At 45.3% G+C, this 24,821-nt stretch overlaps 3 protein-coding genes across 3 annotated transcripts in view; 2 read left to right on the top strand and 1 right to left on the bottom strand.

Moving 5' to 3' along the window:
- Positions 1-24,821, bottom strand: part of LOC112225629 (activin receptor type-2A) — a 679,452-nt gene that overhangs the window by 468,488 nt on the left and 186,143 nt on the right. The gene's annotated exons all lie outside the window — the stretch shown is intronic.
- On the top strand, positions 32-5,593 carry LOC112234842. The gene is made up of 5 exons (XM_024403149.2): positions 32-1,152; positions 1,382-1,439; positions 1,739-1,798; positions 1,953-2,218; positions 3,980-5,593. Exons 1-5 carry the CDS (start codon positions 1,035-1,037, stop codon positions 4,534-4,536), a joined length of 1,059 nt encoding a protein of 352 aa, XP_024258917.2. The 5' UTR covers positions 32-1,034; the 3' UTR covers positions 4,537-5,593.
- Positions 15,514-24,821, top strand: part of LOC112234846 (chordin-like) — a 61,447-nt gene continuing 52,139 nt past the window's right edge. Inside the window, exons 1-7 of the mRNA XM_042306660.1 lie at positions 15,514-15,941; positions 17,362-17,465; positions 18,503-18,629; positions 20,546-20,692; positions 21,664-21,781; positions 22,045-22,132; positions 24,651-24,792. Of these exons, the coding sequence (XP_042162594.1) occupies positions 15,800-15,941; positions 17,362-17,465; positions 18,503-18,629; positions 20,546-20,692; positions 21,664-21,781; positions 22,045-22,132; positions 24,651-24,792 (868 nt within the window). The 5' untranslated portion in view covers positions 15,514-15,799. The remainder of the gene's footprint in view (positions 15,942-17,361; positions 17,466-18,502; positions 18,630-20,545; positions 20,693-21,663; positions 21,782-22,044; positions 22,133-24,650; positions 24,793-24,821) is intronic.

Genomic DNA, 24,821 nt, shown 5'->3' on the forward strand with positions numbered 1-24,821 from the left:
TAATAAAAGGCTGCTCTCTTCTCTGGCTGTAGCTCTCTCTCTCTCTTTCTCCTATTTGCCTTTCTCTTTCTCCGTTTCATTTATTTTATTTTCCTCTGTTTGTCTTGCCAACCTACGTAGCACAGCATGCTCAACATCAGCATAGGGAGATAGATAGAACAGCAAAAGTGAGGCAGAAGAAAAGGACAGAAATATGTCTAGCTCTAACATCTCACTCCGTGTGAATGCAGCCTACTGTGTCATCCATCATCCATCTGTGTGGGGGACATCTTTGATCTGTCAAAGAAGAGGATCTTTGATTTACCAGAGTTGGATATCTTTGTGACCTGTTGAGGAAAAATCTCTTTTGAAATCTACTAGAAAAGGATATCTTTGTACAGTGGGGGATCTCTCCTCATTGTGTATTTCTAAGGAGGATAGGAGAGCATGTGTCCTTTGTGTTGGCCAAGGAAAGGCTCTCGGAATACTGTAATGGTTAAAGACTTGATTCAGGGATGGCCCCCTTACTACTGAATTGTCGACAGTACATGTCGACTGTAGAGACAGGTTCACTATGCTGACCTTTGCTTTGGTGAAGGCAAAAGAAATTTGACAAATGTGATATGATATTGAGCTATAAATGCATTCAACTCAACTTTTCATCTGCCAATAATGCGTAGGACACCACCCCGTCTTGACGGAACACAACAAAAGATCGACAATCAGCAAGGTGAGGAAGAACAGGAGAGAAAAGAGGCGGAACAAGAAGAGGAAGAGAAGGGAGAAGAGGAGGGTCACCATGATTTGGCTAAATCTTCTCTATGCCCGTCCTGTAGGCGTGGTTTTGACGTTGCCCTTCTCCTACCATGCTCCCATACCCTGTGTGGGCGCTGTGTAGGAGGTGGAGAGGGGGCAGGGCGATGTGTACTGGATGAGGAAGGGGATGGTGTGTCCCATGCTTCCCGTGGTGGCACCCATTCTGCCCACCACCGCTCTACCAGTACGCCTGTGTGTGCCGTGCTGTGCCCTTGTTGTCGCCACCCTGTGGAGCTGCCATGCTGGGAGTGGGCTTCTGCCACCTGTTGCCTGCCCCCCGACCCCACCCTGACCCCTGGGTGGACAGCCAGCAGTGCTGGGGACCAGGCGGAAGAAGGGATGAAGGCCTTCTCACAGGTAACTAAGCTTGTTCTTTTCTTTTCATGTTGGATAGGTAGGCTTATTTCATCTTTGTTTTAGACAAGTGAGAGGCACACTAGCCTTATGGATTCACAATCTTCTCCCATTGCCCTATTCAATCTTTGGATGGATACAGGTCACACCTTCCAAGTGACCCAGTGACTTAAGCCTCCCTAACACATCTTCCCATTCCTTCCCACCCCACCTCCACTAATCCCACATGCAGAGGAATCCATTCGGCAGAGACAAAGAGGATGTCACGGACCAGATCACTGCTGCATATGGTGAGTGAAATGGCACCTTGGCAGTTAGTCTAGGTTAGACACATTTTGTGAGCTCAAGGTTAAAACTGGGAGACATGCCAGGCAGTTGTTATTGTTGTTGCTGTTACTCTTCATGGTGTTGGGCCTCTAGTTCCTCTGAATACCGTCAGGCCTCATGGGAAAGGGAGAATGAAGTAGGTTAAGGAGAATCTGGCAGGCTTACTTCCCTACATGCTTTACTGAGTAAGGCTTTAAATGGCGCCAACTGTGTTGTGTCTGTTTTAACGGTCTCTTTTCTCTCTGCGTATCCATGGATGCAGGCTTACCACTGGAGGAAACTATAGATCTACGAGAGGAGGAGATGGAACAGTCTGTCTCAGGTCAGTGAGTCCAATGCAAGATTCTTTATCCAATGATGTCTTGATATACAGTGTAGAAGAAGATTAAAAAATACAAATGTTATTAATTGCAATGCCCCTGGTTAGAGGAAATCAGGTTTCACCTGCTCTTTCGTCTTCATCTCTCCCTTCCCAGGTCTGACGTTCACCCTGGACCCCTCTGCTGCTGCTCCATCCCTCCATCTCTCCACCTCTTCTCTCTCACTGTGACGTTCCATGGACCAAGCCCTCCGCCACTACCCTCTCGCCATCATGGAAACAGGGTCACAGGGTCAGTAACAAGCACTGAATCCCAGGAGTCTGCCCCCCATCCACTCCCTCAGGTGTGTGGGGACGTGGTCATCATCAGGGGTCAGTTCTACTGGGAGGTTGACGTATGCAACAGCACCCTCTACAGGATAGGTGAGGAAGTGCACCCTAATCCGCCTGGCCATGATTTACTGGTAGTGGCAGAACAAGTACAAATCCCTGCTTTGATAATACTACTCTTAGCTTCTGGCATGCTGATAAATTCCTACTGATGGAGATAAATATGAATTTCCATGGGCTACATTTCTTACACAATCATGTTGTAGCCTACAAATACATACAGACAGTCTTGTGCAAATGCTCCCGCACACAGGACACTGTCTGTCCTACATAAAGTTCATTCACATCCTTCAACTCTGCTCTGTGGTGCCACCGAGTGGTGAACAGGATGTCAGCAGGGATATCCCAGCGCTTGGCTGAACCACTAAACAATTGCATTTTTTATTGAACAATTACATTTTGGCTTACAAGGCATATTGACATCTGCTCTCTGTAAACAACAGAAAACTCTAAAAATTTAGCCCAGCAACAAACCATAAACAATCTGTTGATTTGCATTAAATATGACAGAAATATGCAGCTTCATCATTAACTGTAGGGAGTCAGGCCAAATACCTATTAGTGGTTGTTGACCATGATGACTGGCACTGTCGACAGAGCTGTACTTAGGGAATAGGGATACTTAGCGAGGTAATATGGGATGGGAACCGCATTGATATTTCACATATTATTGCTCACTCATGCCTATCTCACATGAAAAAATACTACAGTTTACTATAGAATACTACGGTACTTTCTATAGAATTCAGTAGTAAACTGTACTATACTGTAGAATACTATACTACACACAGTAGTATATCTCTATTATGTGTAGTACTTACTATAGAATGGTGTAGTATACTGTAAAATACTATAGTAAATACTACAGTATACTACAGACCACAAACACTACAGTAAATACTACAGTCAAATCCACAAAAACACTACTGTCTGCAAAAACATTACGGTAATTACTATAGTGTATATACTACAATATTTAATTTGCATATACCCTGTCCATTACCCTCCCCCATATCCTAATATGTTCCACCCATAAGTGAGAAACCTACATGCCAATTATAGACCATGTATTGTGTTCCTTACAGAAGCCCTGAATTGTCTGTTCAGACCTTAGTCCTACCTACAGGTTATGGAAAATGTGCTCTTTGAGTATTTTGTCCTTTAGATTTCCTCAAGGACAAAGCCACCACTGCTATGTCAAAGATAATAAACCAAAAACTGAGTTTTATTACAATACTGTCTGCAAAAACACTACAGTGTATAATACAGTCCACAAAAACACTACAATATTTTTTACATGTTTTTTATTGAACCTTTATTTACAGAGAGTCACATTGAGATGAGAAATCTATTTTACTAGAGAGCCCTGTATACATTACAATAAAAACAGAATAATAAAACATACACATACACTACCGTTCAAAAGTTTGGGGTCACTTAGAAATGTCCTTGTTTTTGAAATAAAAGAGATTTTTTTTTTCAAAAACAAGGACATTTCTAAGAACCCCAAACTTTTGAAGGGCACCGCCGCTGATAAATACATATGGCGGAAACACTGTGGGTGTGTGGGTGCCAGTCTGTTTCTACTCCAATATCAGGTTTTAATTCAGGCCAAATGAGGCAACAAATTCCTGCTACAGTGGCATTGTTGAGTGCATAAAAAGTCAGGCATACAGACTATCCTATTTCATGGTGACATTGAAAAGTTTATTGGCACAATATTTGAAGACATAATTTCCCATTATGTATTTTTTGTGACACAGAAAGCAACCATCTTTCCTATTTTCCATACAGGAGTGAGCTCATTGGACGATGCTTGCGGCTGGTGGCTGGAAAGGCAGGGCTTGTCCTTCTCCACTGTGTATGATAGCTGTCGGGAGCCCTTACGTGCCGTGCCACCCCAGATCAAGACCCTAGGGCTGTTCCTCAACATGGGTGGAGGGACGTTGAGCTTCCACAACCCTCTGACCCAGGAGCACCTGGCCACCCTACCCACTCGCTTCAGCCATGCTGGGGTACGTCCCGCTCTGGGGCTGGGCCAGGGCAGGCTGAGGCTCCACTGTGGCCTACCCCCTCCACCCCACGTCTTTCTCAGCCGAGCATCCGACTATAGAGGGCCTACTGGAGCTGGTGGGGGTCGCTGGCGCAGAGACATGCCCTTCCGGTCTGTACGGATGGTCATCCAGAAGTTTGAGGAGCTGGCGGTGTCAGATTCTGACTCAGGGCTGGTGTCCAGTTTTGGGTCATCCTGCTCCACTCTGGCCGAACCAGGCCCAGGCCTCAGCTTCAGCCTCAGCCCAGGAGCAGCTCTCCATTCTGGGAAAGAGAGAAAGGAGGCGGGGGCAGAGTGACATATGGAGGACAGAGTATAGTACCTTGTACAATGAAGGGCCTCTACCCTGCTGGTGATAGGAGCAAACTGCTACCACATCACGCTGGCACATCGTCACATTGCAAATAGGTTGTCACAAGGTTGGTCATGACAATGTGACAAATTTGGGATAAACTTGTGAGATGGAAGGACCATTCTTCTGCTGTATGATGGGAGAAAATTGAATAACACACCAACTCTTTGGGATGAGTTTGATCTTTGGATGACCATTTCCATGTCTAATTTCCCATCTCTGAAGAACTCTCTGTGACTTCTCCCCAGGATGCTGGACTTCCTCTCAGCTACACAACCCCTGGAGGTTTGGGGCTGGGCCAGCGCTGTCTGTGTTAGGAGAATGTCTCACTGGGGGTCCCACACTCTGGTGTGGGGGTTGATTGTAGGACAGTAGGGTTGATATGGATGGTGGTGGTGTGTGTGTGTGAGATTGTGAGGCGTGGGAGTCAGTGGCGGTAACACTACCAGTGTTGACTCAGGGTCACAAAGACAGGTGGTAACGTACGTTTATCCCACAGGACGTTTGTGTGTGTGTGTGTGTGTGTGTGTGTGTGTGTGTGTGTGTGTGTGTGTGTGTGTGTGTGTGTGGCGTGCATGAATGGGCTGGGCCCAGAAGACCTCTGATGACCACAGGACCCTAACGACTTCAAAAGACAGGCAGGGAAAGAGGGAATGACAAAGATAAAGGGAAGGAGTAGGCCTTTATAGAAATATAGCAGGTGGAGAGATGGTTGGAGCAGGAATAAGTCAGAAATGTTAGATTGTTTGTCCAAATGATTGTGATATTCATTCCTACTGCAACATTATTTGTCTGGTCATCTGAACCAGGAAGTAGTATTAAAGAGGGATTTCCCATCCTGTCTCTCCATGATCTCTCTTTTCTCTTTTTCTGCTGTTTGCATGTTCTGGAACAGACACTGGAATCATTTGGTCAGACCACCCAGATTGTAAATCAGCTGTAAATTACATTGTAATTTTTTTTTTTTAAAGTTTTTACCGCAGGAATAAAAATGTGCAACCAGCCAAATGTGTATACTGCCAACAAAATGTGTATACTGCCAACAAAATGTGTATACTGCCAACAAAATGTGTATACTGCCAACAAAATGTGTATACTGCCAACAAAATGTGTATACTGCCAACAAAATGTGTATACTGCCAACAAAATGTGTATACTGCCAACAAAATGTGTATACTGCCAACAAAATGTGTATACTGCCAACAAAATGTGTATACTGTGGGCAGTTATCACTGGGTCCTCGACTCTATCAACTTTCTAAAGCCGCTTAAAATAAAGTGCGGAAGTAATTTCACTCTTATAAACAAAATTAGATGCGGATGATGCAGAATTCAAAGGCGCTCAGTAATGGTGTTTCTGCCGGATTGGGGGGGTGGGGGTGATTCAAGCCTGGTGTTTGCTTATCGAGGGGGGAACAGATTTGTAAGCAACACGGGAACAGCTGTAAAAAAGAACAACCACATAGACTTTTATTCTACCCTTTTGGCGCCAAAGTGTAGGCCGAGTTATAGTGGTATAACGGACACGCTGGTCTGGTAACATTAAATAATGAAGGCTGCTACAGTGGCGGCTGCTACAGAAGGCTGCTACAGTGGTGGCTGCTACAGTGGTGGCTGCTACAGTGGCGGCTGCTACAGTGGCGGCTGCTACAGAAGGCTGCTACAGAATGCTGCTACAGAAGGCTGCTACAGTGGTGGCTGCTACAGTGGTGGCTGCTACAGAAGGCTGCTACAGTGGTGGCTGCTACAGAAGGCTGCTACAGTGGTGGCTGCTACAGAAGACTGCTACAGTGGTGGCTGCTACAGAAGGCTGCTACAGAAGGCTGCTACAGAAGGTTGCTACAGAAGGCTGCTACAGAAGGCTGCTACAGAAGGCTGCTATAGTGGTGGCTGCTACAGAAGGCTGCTACAGAAGGCTGCTACAGTGGTGGCTGCTACAGTGGTGGCTGCTACAGAAGGCTGCTACAGTGGTGGCTGCTACAGTGGTGGCTGCTACAGAAGGCTGCTACAGTGGTGGCTGCTACAGTGGTGGCTGCTACAGTGGTGGCTGCAACAGAAGGCTGCTACAGTGGCGGCTGCTACAGTGGCTGCTACAGTGGCGGCTGCTACAGTGGCGGCTGCTACAGAAGTGGTGGCTGCTACAGAAGGCTGCTACAGAAGGCTGCTACAGAAGGCTGCTACAGTGGTGGCTGCTACAGAAGGCTGCTACAGTGGTGGCTGCTACCAGTGGTGGCTGCTACAGAAGGCTGCTACAGAAGGCTGCTACAGAAGGCTGCTACAGTGGTGGCTGCTACAGTGGTGGCTGCTACAGAAGGCTGCTACAGAAGGCTGATACAGAAGGCTGCTACAGAAGGCTGCTACAGTGGTGGCTGCTACAGTGGTGGCTGCTACAGTGGTGGCTGCTACAGTGGTGGCTGCTACAGAAGGCTGCTACAGTGGTGGCTGCTACAGAAGACTGCTACAGTGGTGGCTGCTACAGAAGGCTGCTACAGAAAGCTGCTACAGAAGGTTGCTACAGAAGGCTGCAACAGAAGGCTGCTACAGAAGGCTGCTATAGTGGTGGCTGCTACAGAAGGCTGCTACAGAAGGCTGCTACCGTGGTGGCTGCTACAGAGGGCTGCTACAGAAGGCTGCTACAGTGGTGGCTGCTACAGAAGGCTGCTACTGAAGGCTGCTACAGAAGGCTGCTACAGAATGCTGCTACAGTGGTGGCTGCTACAGTGGTGGCTGCTACAGAAGGCTGCTACAGTGGCGGCTGCTACAGAAGGCTGCTACAGTGGCGGCTGCTACAGTGGCGGCTGCTACAGTGGCGGCTGCTACAGTGGCGGCTGCTACAGTGGCGGCTGCTACAGTGGTGGCTGCTGGCTGCTACAGAAGGCTGCTACAGTGGTGGCTGCTACAGAAGACTGCTACAGAAGGCTGCTACAGAAGGCTGCTACAGTGGTGGCTGCTACAGAAGGCTGCTACAGTGGTGGCTGCTACAGTGGTGGCTGCTACAGTGGTGGCTGCTACAGAAGGCTGCTACAGAAGGCTGCTACAGAAGGCTGCTACAGAAGGCTGCTACAGTGGTGGCTGCTACAGTGGCTGCTACTGAAGGCTGCTACAGAAGGCTGCTACAGAATGCTGCTACAGTGGTGGCTGCTACAGTGGTGGCTGCTACAGAAGGCTGCTACAGTGGCGGCTGCTACAGAAGGCTGCTACAGTGGCGGCTGCTACAGTGGGGCTGCTACAGTGGCGGCTGCTACAGTGGCGGCTGACAGTGGCGGCTGCTACAGTGGTGGCTGCTACAGTGGTGGCTGCTACAGAAGGCTGCTACAGAAGGCTGCTACAGTGGTGGCTGCTACAGAAGACTGCTACAGAAGGCTGCTACAGAAGGCTGCTACAGTGGTGGCTGCTACAGAAGGCTGCTACAGTGGTGGCTGCTACAGTGGTGGCTGCTACAGTGGTGGCTGCTACAGAAGGCTGCTACAGAAGGCTGCTACAGTGGTGGCTGCTACAGTGGTGGCTGCTACAGAAGGCTGCTACAGAAGGCTGATACAGTGGTGGCTGCTACAGAAGGCTGCTACAGAAGGCTGCTATAGTGGTGGCTGCTACAGAAGGCTGCTACAGAAGGCTGCTACAGAAGGCTGCTACAGCGGTGGATGCTACAGTGGTGGCTGCTACAGTGGTGGCTGCTACAGTGGTGGCTGCTACAGTGGTGGCTGCTACAGAAGGCTGCTACAGAAGGCTGCTACAGAAGGCTGCTACAGTGGTGGCTGCTACAGAAGGCTGCTACAGAAGGCTGCTACAGTGGTGGCTGCTACAGAAGGCTGCTACTGAAGGCTGCTACAGAAGGCTGCTACAGAATGCTGCTACAGTGGTGGCTGCTACAGTGGTGGCTGCTACAGAAGGCTGCTACAGTGGCGGCTGCTACAGAAGGCTGCTACAGTGGTGGCTGCTACAGTGGCGGCTGACAGTGGCGGCTGCTACAGTGGTGGCTGCTACAGTGGTGGCTGCTACAGTGGTGGCTGCTACAGAAGGCTGCTACAGAAGGCTGCTACAGTGGTGGCTGCTACAGAAGACTGCTACAGAAGGCTGCTACAGAAGGCTGCTACAGTGGTGGCTGCTACAGAAGGCTGCTACAGTGGTGGCTGCTACTGTGGTGGCTGCTACAGTGGTGGCTGCTACAGAAGGCTGCTACAGAAGGCTGCTACAGAAGGTTGCTACAGAAGGCTGCTACAGTGGTGGCTGCTACAGAAGGCTGCTACTGAAGGCTGCTACAGAAGGCTGCTACAGAATGCTGCTACAGTGGTGGCTGCTACAGTGGTGGCTGCTACAGAAGGCTGCTACAGTGGCGGCTGCTACAGAAGGCTGCTACAGTGGCGGCTACAGTGGCGGCTGCTACAGTGGCGGCTGCTACAGTGGCGGCTGCTACAGTGGCGGCTGCTACAGTGGTGGATGCTACAGTGGTGGCTGCTACAGAAGGCTGCTACAGAAGGCTGCTACAGTGGTGGCTGCTACAGAAGACTGCTACAGAAGGCTGCTACAGAAGGCTGCTACAGTGGTGGCTGCTACAGAAGGCTGCTACAGTGGTGGCTGCTACAGTGGTGGCTGCTACAGTGGTGGCTGCTACAGAAGGCTGCTACAGAAGGCTGCTACAGAAGGCTGCTACAGAAGGCTGCTACAGTGGTGGCTGCTACAGTGGTGGCTGCTACAGAAGGCTGCTACAGAAGGCTGATACAGTGGTGGCTGCTACAGAAGGCTGCTACAGAAGGCTGCTATAGTGGTGGCTGCTACAGAAGGCTGCTACAGAAGGCTGCTACAGGTGGCTGCTACAGTGGTGGATGCTACAGTGGTGGCTGCTACAGTGGTGGCTGCTACAGTGGTGGTTGCTACAGTGGTGGCTGCTACAGTGGTGGCTGCTACAGAAGGCTGCTACAGAAGGCTGCTACAGTGGTGGCTGCTACAGAAGGCTGCTACAGAAGGCTGCTACAGAAGGCTGCTACAGGCGGCTGCTACAGTGGCGGCTGCTACAGTGGTGGCTGCTACAGTGGTGGCTGCTACAGAAGGCTGCTACAGAAGGCTGCTACAGAAGGCTGCTACAGAAGCCTGCTACAGTGGCGGCTGCTACAGTGGTGGCTGCTACAGTGGTGGCTGCTACAGAAGGCTGCTACAGAAGGCTGCTACAGAAGCCTGCTACAGTGGTGGCTGCTACAGTGGTGGCTGCTACAGTGGTGGCTGCTACAGTGGTGGCTGCTGCAGTGGTGGCTGCTACAGTGGTGGCTGCTACAGTGGTGGCTGCTACAGTGGTGGCTGCTGCAGTGGTGGCTGCTGCAGTGGTGGCTGCTACAGTGGTGGCTGCTACAGTGGTGGCTGCTACAGTGGTGGCTGCTACAGTGGTGGCTGCTGCAGTGGTGGCTGCTGCAGTGGTGGCTGCTACAGTGGTGGCTGCTACAGTGGTGGCTGCTATAGTGGTGGCTGCAGTGGTGGCTGCTACAGTGGTGGCTGCTACAGTGGTGGCTGCTATAGTGGTGGCTGTGGCTGCTACAGAAGGCTGCTACAGTGGTGGCTGCTATAGTGGTGGCTGCTACAGAAGGCTGCTACAGTGGTGGCTGCTATAGTGGTGGCTGCTACAGAAAGGTGCTACAGTGGTGGCTGCTACAGTGGTGGCTGCTATAGTGGTGGCTGCTACAGTGGTGGCTGCTACAGTGGTGGCTGCTATAGTGGTGGCTGCTACAGTGGTGGCTGCTACAGTGGTGGCTGCTATAGTGGTGGCTGCTACAGTGGTGGCTGCTACAGAAGGCTGCTACAGTGGCTGCTACAGAAGGCTGCTACAGTAGTGGCTGCTACAGTAGTGGCTGCTACAGAAGGCTGCTACAGTGGTGGCTGCTACAGAAGGCTGCTACAGAAGGCTGCTACAGAAGGCTGCTACAGTAGTGGCTGCTACAGAAGGCTGCTACAGAAGGCTGCTACAGTGGTGGCTGCTACAGAAGGCTGCTACAGAAGGCTGCTACAGAAGGCTGCTACAGAAGGCTGCTACAGTAGTGGCTGCTACAGAAGGCTGCTACAGAAGGCTGCTACAGTGGTGACTTGGAGTCACGCAATTCTACAAGCATGCAGTGAGAGAAATCCCAGGTGGATCCGAGGGGTCAAAGACAAGCTTTGTTGTTGCCCCCTCCTCACCTTACCACGTTTCCAGGCCTACTGTGTTTGGAGATGGCTTCTGGTCGCTAATTTTTTTTTTTTTTTTTTTTTTATTTCACCTTTATTTAACCAGGTAGGCCAGTTGAGAACAAGTTCTCATTTGCAACTGCGACCTGGCCAAGATAAAGCATAGCAGTGTGAGCAGACAACACAGAGTTACACATGGAATAAACAATTAACAAGTCAATAACACAGTAGAAAACAAAGGGGGAGTCTATATACAATGTGTGCAAAAGGCATGAGGAGGTAGGCGAATAATTACAATTTTGCAGATTAACACTGGAATGATAAATGATCAGATGGTCATGTACAGGTAGAGATATGGCAAAAGAGCAAGTAAATAAATAAAAACAGTATGGGGATGAGGTAGGTGAAAATGGGTGGGCTATTTACCAATAGACTATGTACAGCAGCAATAGCTGCTCAGATAGCTGATGTTTGAAGTTGGTGAGGGAGATAAAAGTCTCCAACTGCATGGAGGGCGATAATTAGACTCACACAATCTCTATCTAAGGAACCCTCGGAAATGGATTGTGAGAAGAATACAACAAGAGCAACAATTCAATTCGCATATCCCCTGTCCGCTTTCATTTTGCCGTTTCGGCAGTGTCTGCAAATTGATTATTCATTACATGAATAAACATGAATTCTAACCAGACCGGCATTTACATTTTGAGTGGGTGTTCTCTACTTTCCATTGCTAGGAGTAACAGAAGAATTAGCCTGACAACACCAGGTCATGTAGGCCTGGTTGGTCTTATTACCATCATTATCTACATCAGCATAACAGTAGCTATAAAGACATCAGCCCTTATCTTTTTGTTGTTCTGTCAGTTGCCATTATTCAGAACCAAATTGGAAGCAGTAAAAGGTTCTTCCTCGAGACACATCCTGGTTTTAATTGACCTCATAATGAATCAATGTAGATGATTATTTCTGACCGATTAGTTCTGACTTACTTTATATGTTATAATTTATACAACGTTTAATTTATAAACACTGGCATGGTTATTTAATCACTAGCATGTTATTTTTTTCCATCATTAGGCTAAATAATATCCACCACTTCCAAGAGTCATATTAAAGGTTTTTATCAAGGGTCAAATCAAATGAGTCATCATTTTTTCTGACGACGCTCCATAAAAGCAAACTGACTAATCAGTGAGCAACTTTATATTTCTCTGATCTATTCTTGAGAAGAAGAAAAAATCCGTCTCTATGTCTGGACTTGATAACGCGAGCAGTGGTCCAATGAGCGCGCGAGGGAGACAGGATTTCCATACTACATTCAGCGCATTTGTTCTGGTTTGTTTCAAGAGATTTACACTTGAGTCAGACATGTAGGTAGAAATGGGATACATCACGAAAAAGCTCAATCTCTCAGGTGCCACAGGGGGTTAAATGTGCGTGCATTACAGTAGGACAGAAATTGTAGTGACCTCGTTGTCAACCTCTACCATGTGATCAGTGTACATAAAACGGTGATGGGGAACAGGTGGTGTCGGGGGGCGCCCCTGTAAACGGTTGGTACACATCTGCTAGGCTATCATGAGTCCCCTGCTCCCCCTCCTCGCTGTATATTCACACCTCCAGTATAATCCAGCCAGCAAACAGGATGCGGTCCCGAATGTGTGCCAGTCAGACAGAAAGAGGAGGGAGGGACGAGGTTTCTGCGGTAGTACGCAAATGAAACAACATGCGCTGCTGCGTTTATGCACTTTCTGATGTCTGTATTCGACACCAACAGCAAATACACAGAGAAGAGACATGATTGCGTAATCAAAGCACCAACATGTTCTCACATAGGCGTATGATTCTTCGATCTGGTCATATTTTAGGCCTCGAGTGTGTCATATCTTCAGGGAAAACATATTGGACAACACTTTAACTATAAAAAAAAAGAGACATGGTGTCTGGTTTATATTAGGTTTTGTCTGATCAGAATTGTAACTTCACTCGCTCATAAAACGCTGGTCACGGTTAATCGATTTTTATTAGAGCGCAGTCAATGTTTTTTGACATATTATAAATTATTTCAGAGGCGTGCACTCTCTCTTTCCTTCTCCCTCTTAACATTTTCTGTCTCTTTCCCCTCTTCTTTACACGAAAGCACACGTCATGGTTTAGGGGAACGACTGTAAACTCCAGGCTTGGCTACTTTCATTCTCGAAATGAGTGCAAGAGAGATACTATTTTTGAAATCTACAGACAAGGACAAACTCTACACAATCTACCGAGATGGGCTAACTACACTTTTCAACCCTCAACCCTGAATCCTTCTGTTTTAGATATCAAATAATAGGAGGTTTACAGTAGACCTAATAATATAGCAACATTAAAGAATGTCCACATCCACATTTCTCCTTTTTGGAGTTCAGAAAAGTGCACCTATAGCAAGCCATGCGTGTAGGGCAATACACAAAAGCTCCCCTCATTACTCTGTGAGACTATAATATAAATAAATGTGTTGTGTTAGCTCCCAATAGACAATTTGATACCCAATGTAATTAATCGGTCGGTCCAACATTAAATAAAAGCGGCGGTTATCACTCAGTGATGAAGTGCAAATAGACCATCATCGAATCCATTCACGGGTGCGCGCCGTGCACGGAGTAGAGGGGAACCCGGGTGTGAATTAATTCACCTCAGTGGAAGTCTCTCACAGCCACATAATGTGACATTCACCTTGTCCTCACACATACAATACACTTTTGCAGATGTTATCGCAGGTGCAGCGAAATGCTTATGTTTCTAGCTCCAAAAGTGCAGTAATATCTAACAATACAAAATGATACACACAAATCCCCAAATAAATAAAAGGAAGGAAATGAAGAGATATCAGAACATGCAATGTCAGGGTCCGGAATAAAAAATGTAAAAAATTATAATAATACAAATGTGTATGTATGTGTGTGTGTGTGTGTGTGTGTGTGTGTGTGTGTGTGTGTGTATATATATATATATAAAATGATGAGACATTATTGTCTTAATATATTCATTTTAGGAGAACGGGATTCAACTTCTTATGCAAGTAGATATAGTATACCCAATAGCAGTTTTTGATTTTTACATGATGGCACGGTTGGGAGGAAAGCTTTATTTCCAAAAGTTGCAAGCAGTCAAAACCATTTGTTTTTGAGACAGGGGTGTCACAAAATCTGTGTTGTATGCATTAGGTATGATGTCACATTTTCAAAGATGCATTATGATGCATTAGGCCTAACAAAAAAAAATCTACAAAAATTGCAAAAACCGTTACCCCAAATACCATAATGTCACAGCACTACTTAAGACTTTAGAAAACTTAATTTTGGATATAAGCCTATATGCTTCAAGACATGGTTTTGTTGTTCCTTCCTTTTCATAGTCCTTGTTTATAGCCCTTGTTAGAGCTAGGGTCACTCGGGCAGAATGGGAGACGTGCTGGTTTCTTGTTGAATGGGTTAGGTTATCGCCATTGAGCATATCGTCATGTTTAGCATGTGGATGGATTGGGGAGGGGTTGGGGAGGGGTTGGAGGCGAGAGCCTTGCGCAGTTTCCGGAGCGCGACAGACAAAGCTACAATCAGTGATAGATATATGGTTCTTCTCTAAACAGCTCGCCTGATTCACAGCCTGGCCCCCAAGACCCCTTAAATTAGGGATACTTTATTTTGGTTGTTTTATTATTCGTCGGGGTAGTTTGGGACTTTGGGAAAGAAACGCACACATTGTTCAGTCGGTGATCATTTAGGCTACAATAAGCAAATGAATAAGCAAAGATTTAAATGAGCTATTATGTGCCATTATTTTTATTATTATTATTATCTTTACTGTATTATCATCATATTCTGTCTAATGGTGGTGGTTGTCCTTTATTTGCACTCACTGAGGGGATGATTACTGTTCCACAGACTGACTGATTGGCGAGACCCTTGCTGTGAACTTCCTCAAATAAATCTCCTTGCGCACTTCACTACAGTAATATAAATTTGACCAGCAGAGCGCTAGTGATGCCTCCTTATGGACCAAGACTGAAGCCTCTTGAAAGCATTCTCCAACACATTCTCGCGCCAATGGAACATGGAGTGTGAAGCATATTGCTCAATTTACAACAAACCTAAATAAAAATGTTTTATAGAATTGTATCTTTGATAACAACAAGATAACGTTTTTATAAACAAAATAGTAAATAATGAGTCAATATTGTCGATGACTTCAGACATTCTTATTCATTGTGAATCCTACACTATCCAAAACAGGATTATATTGAGTTGTAACTTTATAACGACATAGGAATCCAATCGAACCGTTGGTTTATAAATAGGCCACACAAACGCATGACTGTTCAGGTAGGAATGGTAGGTATTTGAAGCTGAAGTTAATATGGCCCAAAATAAATAAATAGCTAAATAAAAAAGGCCATTCTGTGATAGAGGACCAACATACATTGAAACACGTCGCATTAACTATTCAAACTATGTTCATTTGTTTCTGTTAAGTCACTTAGGTCTGAACTCCAGACGCAGTTGTATAAATAGAGAAAATGCTGCACACAGACACACAGAAACACATTCCTCCCTCGCCTACTGTAGGCTAAAGCCTTGAAGATTCCACTTTCTTTCACTAGGTGTTCTGACACACTTTCCATGGCATTGGGATAGCGGTATAGGCTATAGGTATAGGACGTTCATCTAACCCCAACCACTCCTTTATTTCTCACCCCTCCCTGCCGGTGCCTGCTCCAAGTGTCAGGAAAAGTATAAAGTGGGAAGGGACCCGCACGGACGGGACATACGCTTCTGGGCTGGGTACAGTCATTGCCTCAGAAAACCTCCAAACTCTTTCGTCACTTTCTCTCTCTCACTTTTCTCTCTCGCATAACTTGGGAGACTTTATTTCTGAATAGGAATAACTTCAATACCATCAACGAATAGGCTATCTGGTGACGTGAATGCTAACATATTCATGCTCATTTAGGGAAGGTGTATTACTGGAGCGACAACTTACCTACACGTGAAAGCTTCAAGAACAAAAAAGGAAAAGAGATGCTGCCCCTCTCCAGTATGAGTTCCTTGATGTGCGTGATGAGTTGCGCGTTGCTGCACTCTGGACTGGCCTCACGGCTGAAGTCTCCCATTCTGCCCATCCAGTCGGAGAGGGAGCCTTTAACATCCAAGGGCATGTCAGGTGAGCCAAGATGCCTCTTCTACTTCAGTCAAAGTCATGTATTTTCAGGCTGAATTTCTGAATTCAAAGAATCGCCTATAATGACGCCTGCTGCGTTTTGAATTCTGGCAGGGGCAGCTCAGCTCTATAGGCTAGCCTAGTGCTCGTTTGCTAATCTGCCAAATATAAGTTTAAATGTATAGCCTGATATGTCTCTAGCTTTTTAAGACCGTCATTAAAGTATCATTTTGTATATCGAAGTGTCTGACTGCACAGCATCAAACCTCTTCTCCTTATTATCGTCCCAATCGTTTCTTTCTTGCATCTTCCTCGATCTGCCCACTGTTATGGTTACTTCATGAACAAACTTGCAGAAAACATATTAGTCATAACCACTGAGAATGCCATCTGGTTCACGTGCAGGGCTTTAAACTGCTTGTTAGGCCTACTGAGACCATGGGAGTGAGAAGTCAAGGCGTTAGTGCAGTGTATTAACAACTGCCACTAATAACGTTTATCCAATCATGGAAACTGTAATCAATCGACATTCCATTCCATTACTGCAGTTCTTTAGTGTCCTACTCTGGCTGTGCCAAGCAGTGATTTATATTGCAGTGAGTTGTGCGGGAAAGCTTGGTGATCTGTCTAACTCTAACCCGACTGGATTGTTTAAAGTGTAGTCACTTAATGAAAGAATAATGCGAACCAGGTTGTTAGCAGCTACGGCAACCGCACAATATCAAATCAACAGTAGTGAACTTGGAACCCGGGAGCTTCACCTCCAGGCTGCGGTGGTGGGCCTGAGGGGCTAAAGGCGACTGCGGTCTACAGCGACTCTTGAAACGGAGGAGGAATACACCCATATGGAGCTCGGCAGGGGAGGGTTGTGGCCAAACACTTGTCCCTGGGGCTATTTTTATCCAAGCTTTTTTTATAATGCAATACTTTTATTAATACCACTTTTCCAATCATTTGAAATACTCGAAACCAAACACGTCAATTCGTTTCCATTACATAGCCCTTGGTAGGCTACCAAAAGCGCATTCCTTGTACTTCTCTATCCAAATGGCTTGGTGTTTGTTGTGTGAATGGTATTTTTATATTAATTTAAGGGCCCCCTGCACCGTTTAAATGAAACAGGATGCGCCTGTGAGCTCTGGAACACAATAGGTATCCAGTCAATTCACTCAACCAGAGAAATTAATTATCTGTCAAACATCCACAGTCTGGCTGCACAGAATACTATTTTTGTCGTTCTGTCTGACAACATTGTGGGAATATGCAGTCTTTCACTTTGCAGAGAACTGCCCAGTACACATCCCATTGTCTAGTGCATAGGCCTGGCTACCACATTACTACTCACCAGTTTTACATTTAGATGTGGACTGTAGCACCTGCCAGTGTATTGTTGTCTAAATGGGTTCTTCTGGTCTGATTGCAGGATGTTCATTCGGAGGAAGATTTTATTCGCTGGAGGACACTTGGCACCCTGACCTCGGGGAGCCGTTTGGGGTCATGCACTGTGTCAAATGTTACTGTGAGACAGTAAGTAACACCCTTCATAACAACAAGCCTAGTAGAGTACATGTCAATCTTGGATAGTGGATCCATTATGTAGGCCTACGCAGTGGTGTAAAGTACTTAGGAATAAATACTTTAAAGTACTACTTAAGTAGTTTTGGGGGTATCTGTATTTGACTATTTATATTTTTTACAACTTTTACTTTTACTTCATTCCTTAAGAAAATATTGTACTTTTTACTCCATACATTTTCATGCGGCGGTAGGGTAGCCTAGTTATTATTGAGTTGGACTAGTAACCGAAAGGTTGCAAGTTCAAATCGCCGAGCTGACAAGGTAGAAATCTGTCGTTCTGCCCCTGAATAGGTAGTTAACCCACTGTTCCTAGGCCGTCATTGAAAATAAGAATATGTTCTTAACTGACTAGTTAAATAAAGGTTAAAACAAATTGATACCCAAAAAGTACTCATTACTTTTTGAATGCTCAGTTGGACAGGAAAAAGGTTCAAATCTAGCAATTACTAACAGAACATCCCTGGTCTTCCCTACTGGGGGCCTTTGATCTGGTGGACTCATTAAACACACATGCTTCATTTGTAAATTATGTCTAAATGTTGGAGTGTATCCCTGGCTATCTGTGAATTTAAAAAACAAGAAAATGGTACCGTCTGGTTTGCTTAATTTAAGGAATTTGAAATGATTTATACTTTTACTTTTAGCAGTTACATTTACTTTTGATAATTAAGTATATTGTAAACCAAATACTTTTAGACTTTTAGAATTTTACTTTTACTTGAGTCATTTTCTATTAAGGTATCTTTACTTTAACTCAAGTATGATAGTTGGGTACTTTTCCACAACTGGGCCTAGTACTATCAATGGACAGAAATAGGACATCAAATAATGAACTCATTAATTATAAACAAATCAATGACCAAAATCATCTCCTTATCTTAGTGCCCCCAAAATGACCCCATTTAACAAATATCATCAGGCCTGTTTGATACAGAGTTGAGGTCAGTGTGGATGAAGAGTTGTTGTTTTCTATCTATTCTTTTCAGCAAAGGGGTCGTAAGGGTAAGGTGTTGGGAAAGGTGAGCTGTAAGAACGTCAAGCGGGACTGTCCTGAGCCTAGCTGTGATGCCCCAGTGCTGCTACCTGGACAATGCTGCAAGACCTGCCCCAAAGGTAACCCCTACTAGCCTACTAACTCTCTCTCTATCTCTCTCTCTCTCTCCCTCTCTCTCTCTCTCTCTCTCTCTCTCTCTCCCTCTCTTTCTCCATCTTTACATACACTATATATATAAAAGTATGTGGACACCCCTTCTAGGTCAGTTAGTTGTATTATGTTGTTCTCTAGAGAGGCTGATTTGTGATCAGTAGCAGGTCTGGGCTAGGTTGTCTTGCCTACTCTCAACATTTTCATGAATGTGTGTGTCATGGTGGTGATTTGGGGAAAACGTGGGAGTGTGTTGTGGTTGTGTCTTTAGGAAAAGTATGAGTGTGTTTGTCTAAATGTTAAAAAGATTTGAGTGTGTTTGTCTAAGTGGTGAAAAATGGTATGTCTATCTGCACGTTTGTGTGTGTGTGTGTGTGTGTTTGTGTGTGTGTGTGTGTGTTTGTGTGTGTGTGTGTGTGTGTGCTTGTGTGTGTGGGTGTGTGTGTGTGTGTGTATTCTCTGGTGCACCTGAGGATACAGTATAGTGGAATGCAGGGAGGTGAGACTGACACTACACAAAATCCTTAGAGCATGCCCTATGGAGGGAGAGAGAGGACTGGGGAAATAAGGCCATGAAAGAGAGATGAAAGAGCCAGAAAGAGAGAAAGAAAGAGAGGATATGAGAGGGACAAAGAGAAGTAAAGGAAATAGTCAAGGAGTAAAGTGGATGGTTTTGAAGAAATACGTCTGGACACTTTGATGATGATGTGTGTGTGACTAATAGCCTGTCTCTGTCTCGTAGTGTGTGTGTGTGTTTTTCAGTGTGCTTTTCAGTGTGTCTGTACTTCAGTGTGTGTGAGTTGTCTGTCAGATTGTGTGTTAGTGTGTGAGGCGCTGAAATGTGCTCTTGACATCAGGACACATAGTGGTGTGGAAGAGCAGGTCATTGTTGGGATTGCATGTTGGAGTAGACACCTGGAGAGAAGAAGATGGAGGGATAAATGAGAGACGGAGAGAATTAGGAATGACTGAAAGAACACTTGTCTGAATTTTGGATCAGCATTTTAGAATTATTCCTCTCCTCTCTTTCACTCTGTAACTCTCACTCTTTCACTCTGTAACTCTCACTCTTTCACTCTGTAACTCTCACTCTTTCACTCTGTAACTCTCTCTTTCACTCTGTAACTCTCACTCTTTCACTCTGTAACTATCACTCTTTCACTCTTTCTCTTTCACTCTTTCTCTCTCACTCTTTCACTCTGTAACTCTCACTCTTTCACTCTGTAACTATCACTCTTTCACTCTGTAACTCTCACTCTTTCACTCTGTAACTCTCACTCTTTCACTCTGTAACTCTCACTCTTTCACTCTGTAGCTCTCACTCTTTCACTCTGTAACTATCACTCTTTCACTCTGTAACTCTCACTCTTTCACTCTGTAACTCTCACTCTTTCACTCTGTAACTATCACTCTTTCACTCTGTAACTCTCACTCTTTCACTCTTTCACTCTCACTCTTTCACTCTCACTCTTTCACTCTCTCACTCTTTCACTCTATAGCTCTCACTCTTTCACTCTGTAACTCTCCTCTCTTTCACTCTTTCACTCTCACTCTTTCACTCTCACTCTTTCCCTCTGTAACTCTCACTCTGTAACTCTCACTCTTTCACTCTGTAACGCTCCTCTCTTTCACTCTTTCACTCTCCTCTCTTTCACTCTGTAACTCTCACTCTATCACTCTGAAACTCTCACTCTTTCACTCTGTAAATCTCACTCTTTCACTCTCACTCTTTCACTCTGTAACTCTCACTCTTTCTAGCTGTTTCACTCATTCAACATTTTCTGTTATTCTCTTTACTTCATGTTAAAGTAATGCCAACCTGTAGGGGTTGTTTAAATATCCCCCCGCCTCACACATTGTGTCCCTGGGTGTTGTGCTTGTCCAGGCGATGTGGACAGGAAGCAAGTGGAGGCAATGTTTGATGGCTTCGAGTACTTCCAGGAGAAGGAGAAAGAGGATGACCTGCACAAGACCTACAATGACCGCTCATACCTCAGCTCTGAGGACATTTCCCCTGGGGAGAGCCGTACTGGTGAGCATGCACACTCACCCGCACGACCCAACTCATACAAACACCAATATTGTACATTCATGCATGGACTTACATCATTGACATTTAGCCATTTAGCAGAGAGAAGTGCCTTGCTCAACGGCACATCGACAGATTTGGTCACCTTGTCGGCTCAGGGATTCAAACCAGCAACCTTTTGGTTACTGGTCTATTGCTTTAGGCTACCTGCAATTGAAATACACACACACATATTATACATGCAGTACATGGATATACAGTACATTGATATACAGCACATGGATATACAGTACATAGATATACAGTACATGAATATACAGTACATTGATATACAGTACATTGATATACAGTACATTGATATACAGTACATGGATATACAGTACATGGATATACAGTACATAGATATACAGTACATGGATATACAGTACATTGATATACAGTACATAGATATACAGTACATGGATATACAGTACATTGATATACAGCACATGGATATACAGTACATGGAAATACAGTACATGGATATACAGTACATAGATATATAGTACATTGATATACAGTACATTTATATACAGCACATGGATATACAGTACATGGATATACAGTACATGGATATACAGTACATGGATATACAGTACATTGATATACAGCACATGGATATACAGTACATGGAAATACAGTACATGGATATACAGTACATAGATATATAGTACATTGATATACAGTACATTTATATACAGCACATGGATATACAGTACATGGATATACAGTACATGGATATACTGTTCCTAGGCAGTCATTGAAAATAAGAAATTGTTCTTAACTGACTTGCCTAGTTAAATAAAGTTAGAATAAAAAAATAACAAATATAAAGAACACATATACTCTCACTGCCCTCGTAACAAGAAAATCATTCCTCCATTCAGTCTTTCTGATTTACATCTTTACTTGACTGTGTGTGTGTGTGTGTCCAGACTTTGTAGCAGTGTTGACGGGAGTGACAGACTCCTGGTTACCCAGCTCCAGTGGTGTGGCCCGGGCACGCTTCTCTCTCACTAGAACCAGCCTGACCTTCTCCATCACCTACCAGAGGTAACACACACACACACACACACACACACACACACACACACACACACACACACACACACACACACACACACACACACACACACACACACACACACACACAGACAGACAGACAGACAGACAGACAGACAGACAGACAGACAGACAGACAGACAAAAAAATAAACGGTAAGCGTGTAATAATCATAAGTAATAACTAGTCTCTAAAATTGTATCTTTCCCTCTCTCCCTCTCTCCTGTCCTCACTCTCCCTCTCTCCTCTACTAGGATCGGGAGACCAAGCAGGGTTGTCTTCCTTGATTCTGATGGAAACACGGCGTTTGAGTACAAAACCCCTAAGGGAGACTCAGACATGGTAAGAGACTGGAACTCTCTCTGTTCCTAGGTAGACATTTCCGCTATTTATGTTTTTGTTGTGTGTCTGTGTGTGTGTGTGTGTGTGTGTGTGTCTGTGTGTGTGTGTGTGTGTGTGTGTGTGTGTGTGTGTGTGTGTGTGTGTGTGTGTGTGTGTGTGTGTGTGTGTGTGTGTGTGTGTGAGTGAATGTGAGAAAGACAGGGAGAGAAAGTGTTTCTCTGTGAATGTGTGTGAGTGTGGGTCTCAGCGTGCAAGTGTGTGTATTTGTGTGTAGAGAGAAAGATTAAGTAGCTCCACGATAAACACTCTCTCTCTGTGACTCTCCGGTCAAACTCTCACTGGCCTGACATAATTCACCCTGCAATAATAAACACACACGCACACACTCACAGCATTGTCAAAGCGTTGTCTTATCGTTCTCAGAACATTGCTTGGGTAATCAGGTCTTAATTACTGTAAATAATGCATGGGGCCGTTCTCACAAACAACTTTCACACAGAAAAAAACACTCATGATTGCGCTCACTTACACACTCACACACACATGCATGGCCAACTTACAAACATTTAGCTCAGTGCAATAGCCAGTCGATTTTATTGGGTCAAATGAAATGGTGTAACTGTTGGACTGAGAGGGACAAGGAACTACCACAGTCACCTAACTTTACACAGAGTAAACACAGGAACTGCCACAGTCACCTAACTTTACACAGAGTAAACACAGAACTGCCACAGTCACCTAACTTTACACAGAGTAAACACAGAACTGCCACAGTCACCTAACTTTACACAGAGTAAACACAGGAACTGCCACAGTCACCTAACTTTACACAGAGTAAACACTGGAACTGCCACAGTCACCTAACTTTACACAGAGTAAACACAGGAACTGCCACAGTCACCTAACTTTACACAGAGTAAACACTGGAACTGCCACAGTCACCTAACTTTACATAGAGAAAACACTGGAACTGCCACAGTCACCTAACTTTACACAGAGTAAACACTGGAACTGCCACAGTCACCTAACTTTATATCGAGAAAACACAGGAACTACCACAGTCACCTAACTTTACACAGAGTAAACACTGGAACTGCCACAGTCACCTAACTTTACACAGAGTAAACACAGGAACTACCACAGTCACCTAACTTTACACAGAGTAAACACTGGAACTGCCACAGTCACCTAACTTTACACAGAGTAAACACAGGAACTGCCACAATCACCTAACTTTCCAGACTAAACACAGGAACTCCCACAGTCACCTAACTTTACACAGAGTAAACACAGGAACTGCCACAATCACCTAACTTTCCAGACTAAACACAGGAACTCCCACAGTCACCTAACTTTACACAGAGTAAACACAGGAACTGCCACAATCACCTAACTTTCCAGACTAATCACAGGAACTCCCACAGTCACCTAACTTTACACAGAGTAAACACAGGAACTGCCACAATCACCTAACTTTCCAGACTAAACACAGGAACTCCCACAGTCACCTAACTTTACACAGAGTAAACACAGGAACTGCCACAATCACCTAACTTTCCAGACTAAACACAGGAACTCCCACAGTCACCTAACTTTACACAGAGTAAACACAGGAACTGCCACAATCACCTAACTTTCCAGACTAAACACAGGAACTCCCACAGTCACCTAACTTTACACAGAGCAAACACAGAGAAAGATATCGAGAAAGGAGGATACAGTTTACTTAAGAGGGGAGCAGTGTGTGTGCGTGTCTGTGTGTGTGTGACAGTGGCCTACATCAACTGTGTAACATTTCGCGCCTAAAGCCAAATTACATACGTGACATCATCACATTTTGTAACAACTTAATTCAGGACCCCTAAATATAGGCCTAGAAAAATGTACCCATTATTTTTTGAACCAATGCCCCTATCAAGTGTCAAGTGAAACCGCCCTGAGACGGCCGGGGGAGGGGTTGCTGGCACAGATCATCTCGGGGGAGGGGGGTTAGTGTGTGACATCACCCGTGTGAAGGAGACGGAGCACATTTATAATTATAAGAGGAGATTATCCTGGACTGTGAGTTATGAGGTGTGTGTCCGTCGACACATTTCTTCCCCCTCTAGGGCAAATGTTTTTATCCGGAGGGTTCGTTGTTTGTGGCCTGGGGCTGAGATAGAGTCCAGAGTCTCAACGGGCTGATCTTTTCCACAGATGGAACTGTCTGTGTGTGTGTGTGTGTGTGTGTGTTGAAGGGAAATAAAAAAGCAATTGCAGGCTGTTTTGAGTCAGTTGTAAACTGTAGCTATGGCAGAGCACCACACACACTCAAACCCCAGCCTTGGATAAGAACACCACACACACTCAAACCCCAGCCTTGGATAAGAACCCCACACACACTCAAACCCCAGCCTTGGATAAGAACCCCACACACACTCAAACCCCAGCCTTGGATAAGAACCCCACACACACTCAAACCCCAGCCATGGCTAAGAACATGTGACTGTGGTCACCTGTGTGTGTATATGTGTTTCAGATCTGTGGAGTGTGGAAGAATCTTCCCCAATCCCATGTGCGACAGCTACAGGCAGAACAACTTCGGGTTACTATGACAACAGCCACCGGTAGACGGGAGGTGATCGAAGGAAAGATCATCAAACACAGAGCACTGTTCGCAGGTGAGTGAATGTGTGTTTGTGTGTGTGTG

This window comes from Oncorhynchus tshawytscha, linkage group LG26, assembly GCF_018296145.1.
Source record: "Oncorhynchus tshawytscha isolate Ot180627B linkage group LG26, Otsh_v2.0, whole genome shotgun sequence".
Classification (NCBI taxonomy): domain Eukaryota; kingdom Metazoa; phylum Chordata; class Actinopteri; order Salmoniformes; family Salmonidae; genus Oncorhynchus; species Oncorhynchus tshawytscha.

Coding starts and splice junctions, on each gene's coding strand:
- LOC112234842 (XM_024403149.2), top strand. CDS start 1,035: ATGCTGGGAGTGGGCTTCTGCCACCTGTTGCCTGCCCCCCGACCCCAC. Junction 1,153..1,381: donor GGATGAAGGCCTTCTCACAG/GTAACTAAGCTT, acceptor TCCCACATGCAG/AGGAATCCATTCGGCAGAGA. Junction 1,440..1,738: donor CCAGATCACTGCTGCATATG/GTGAGTGAAATG, acceptor CCATGGATGCAG/GCTTACCACTGGAGGAAACT.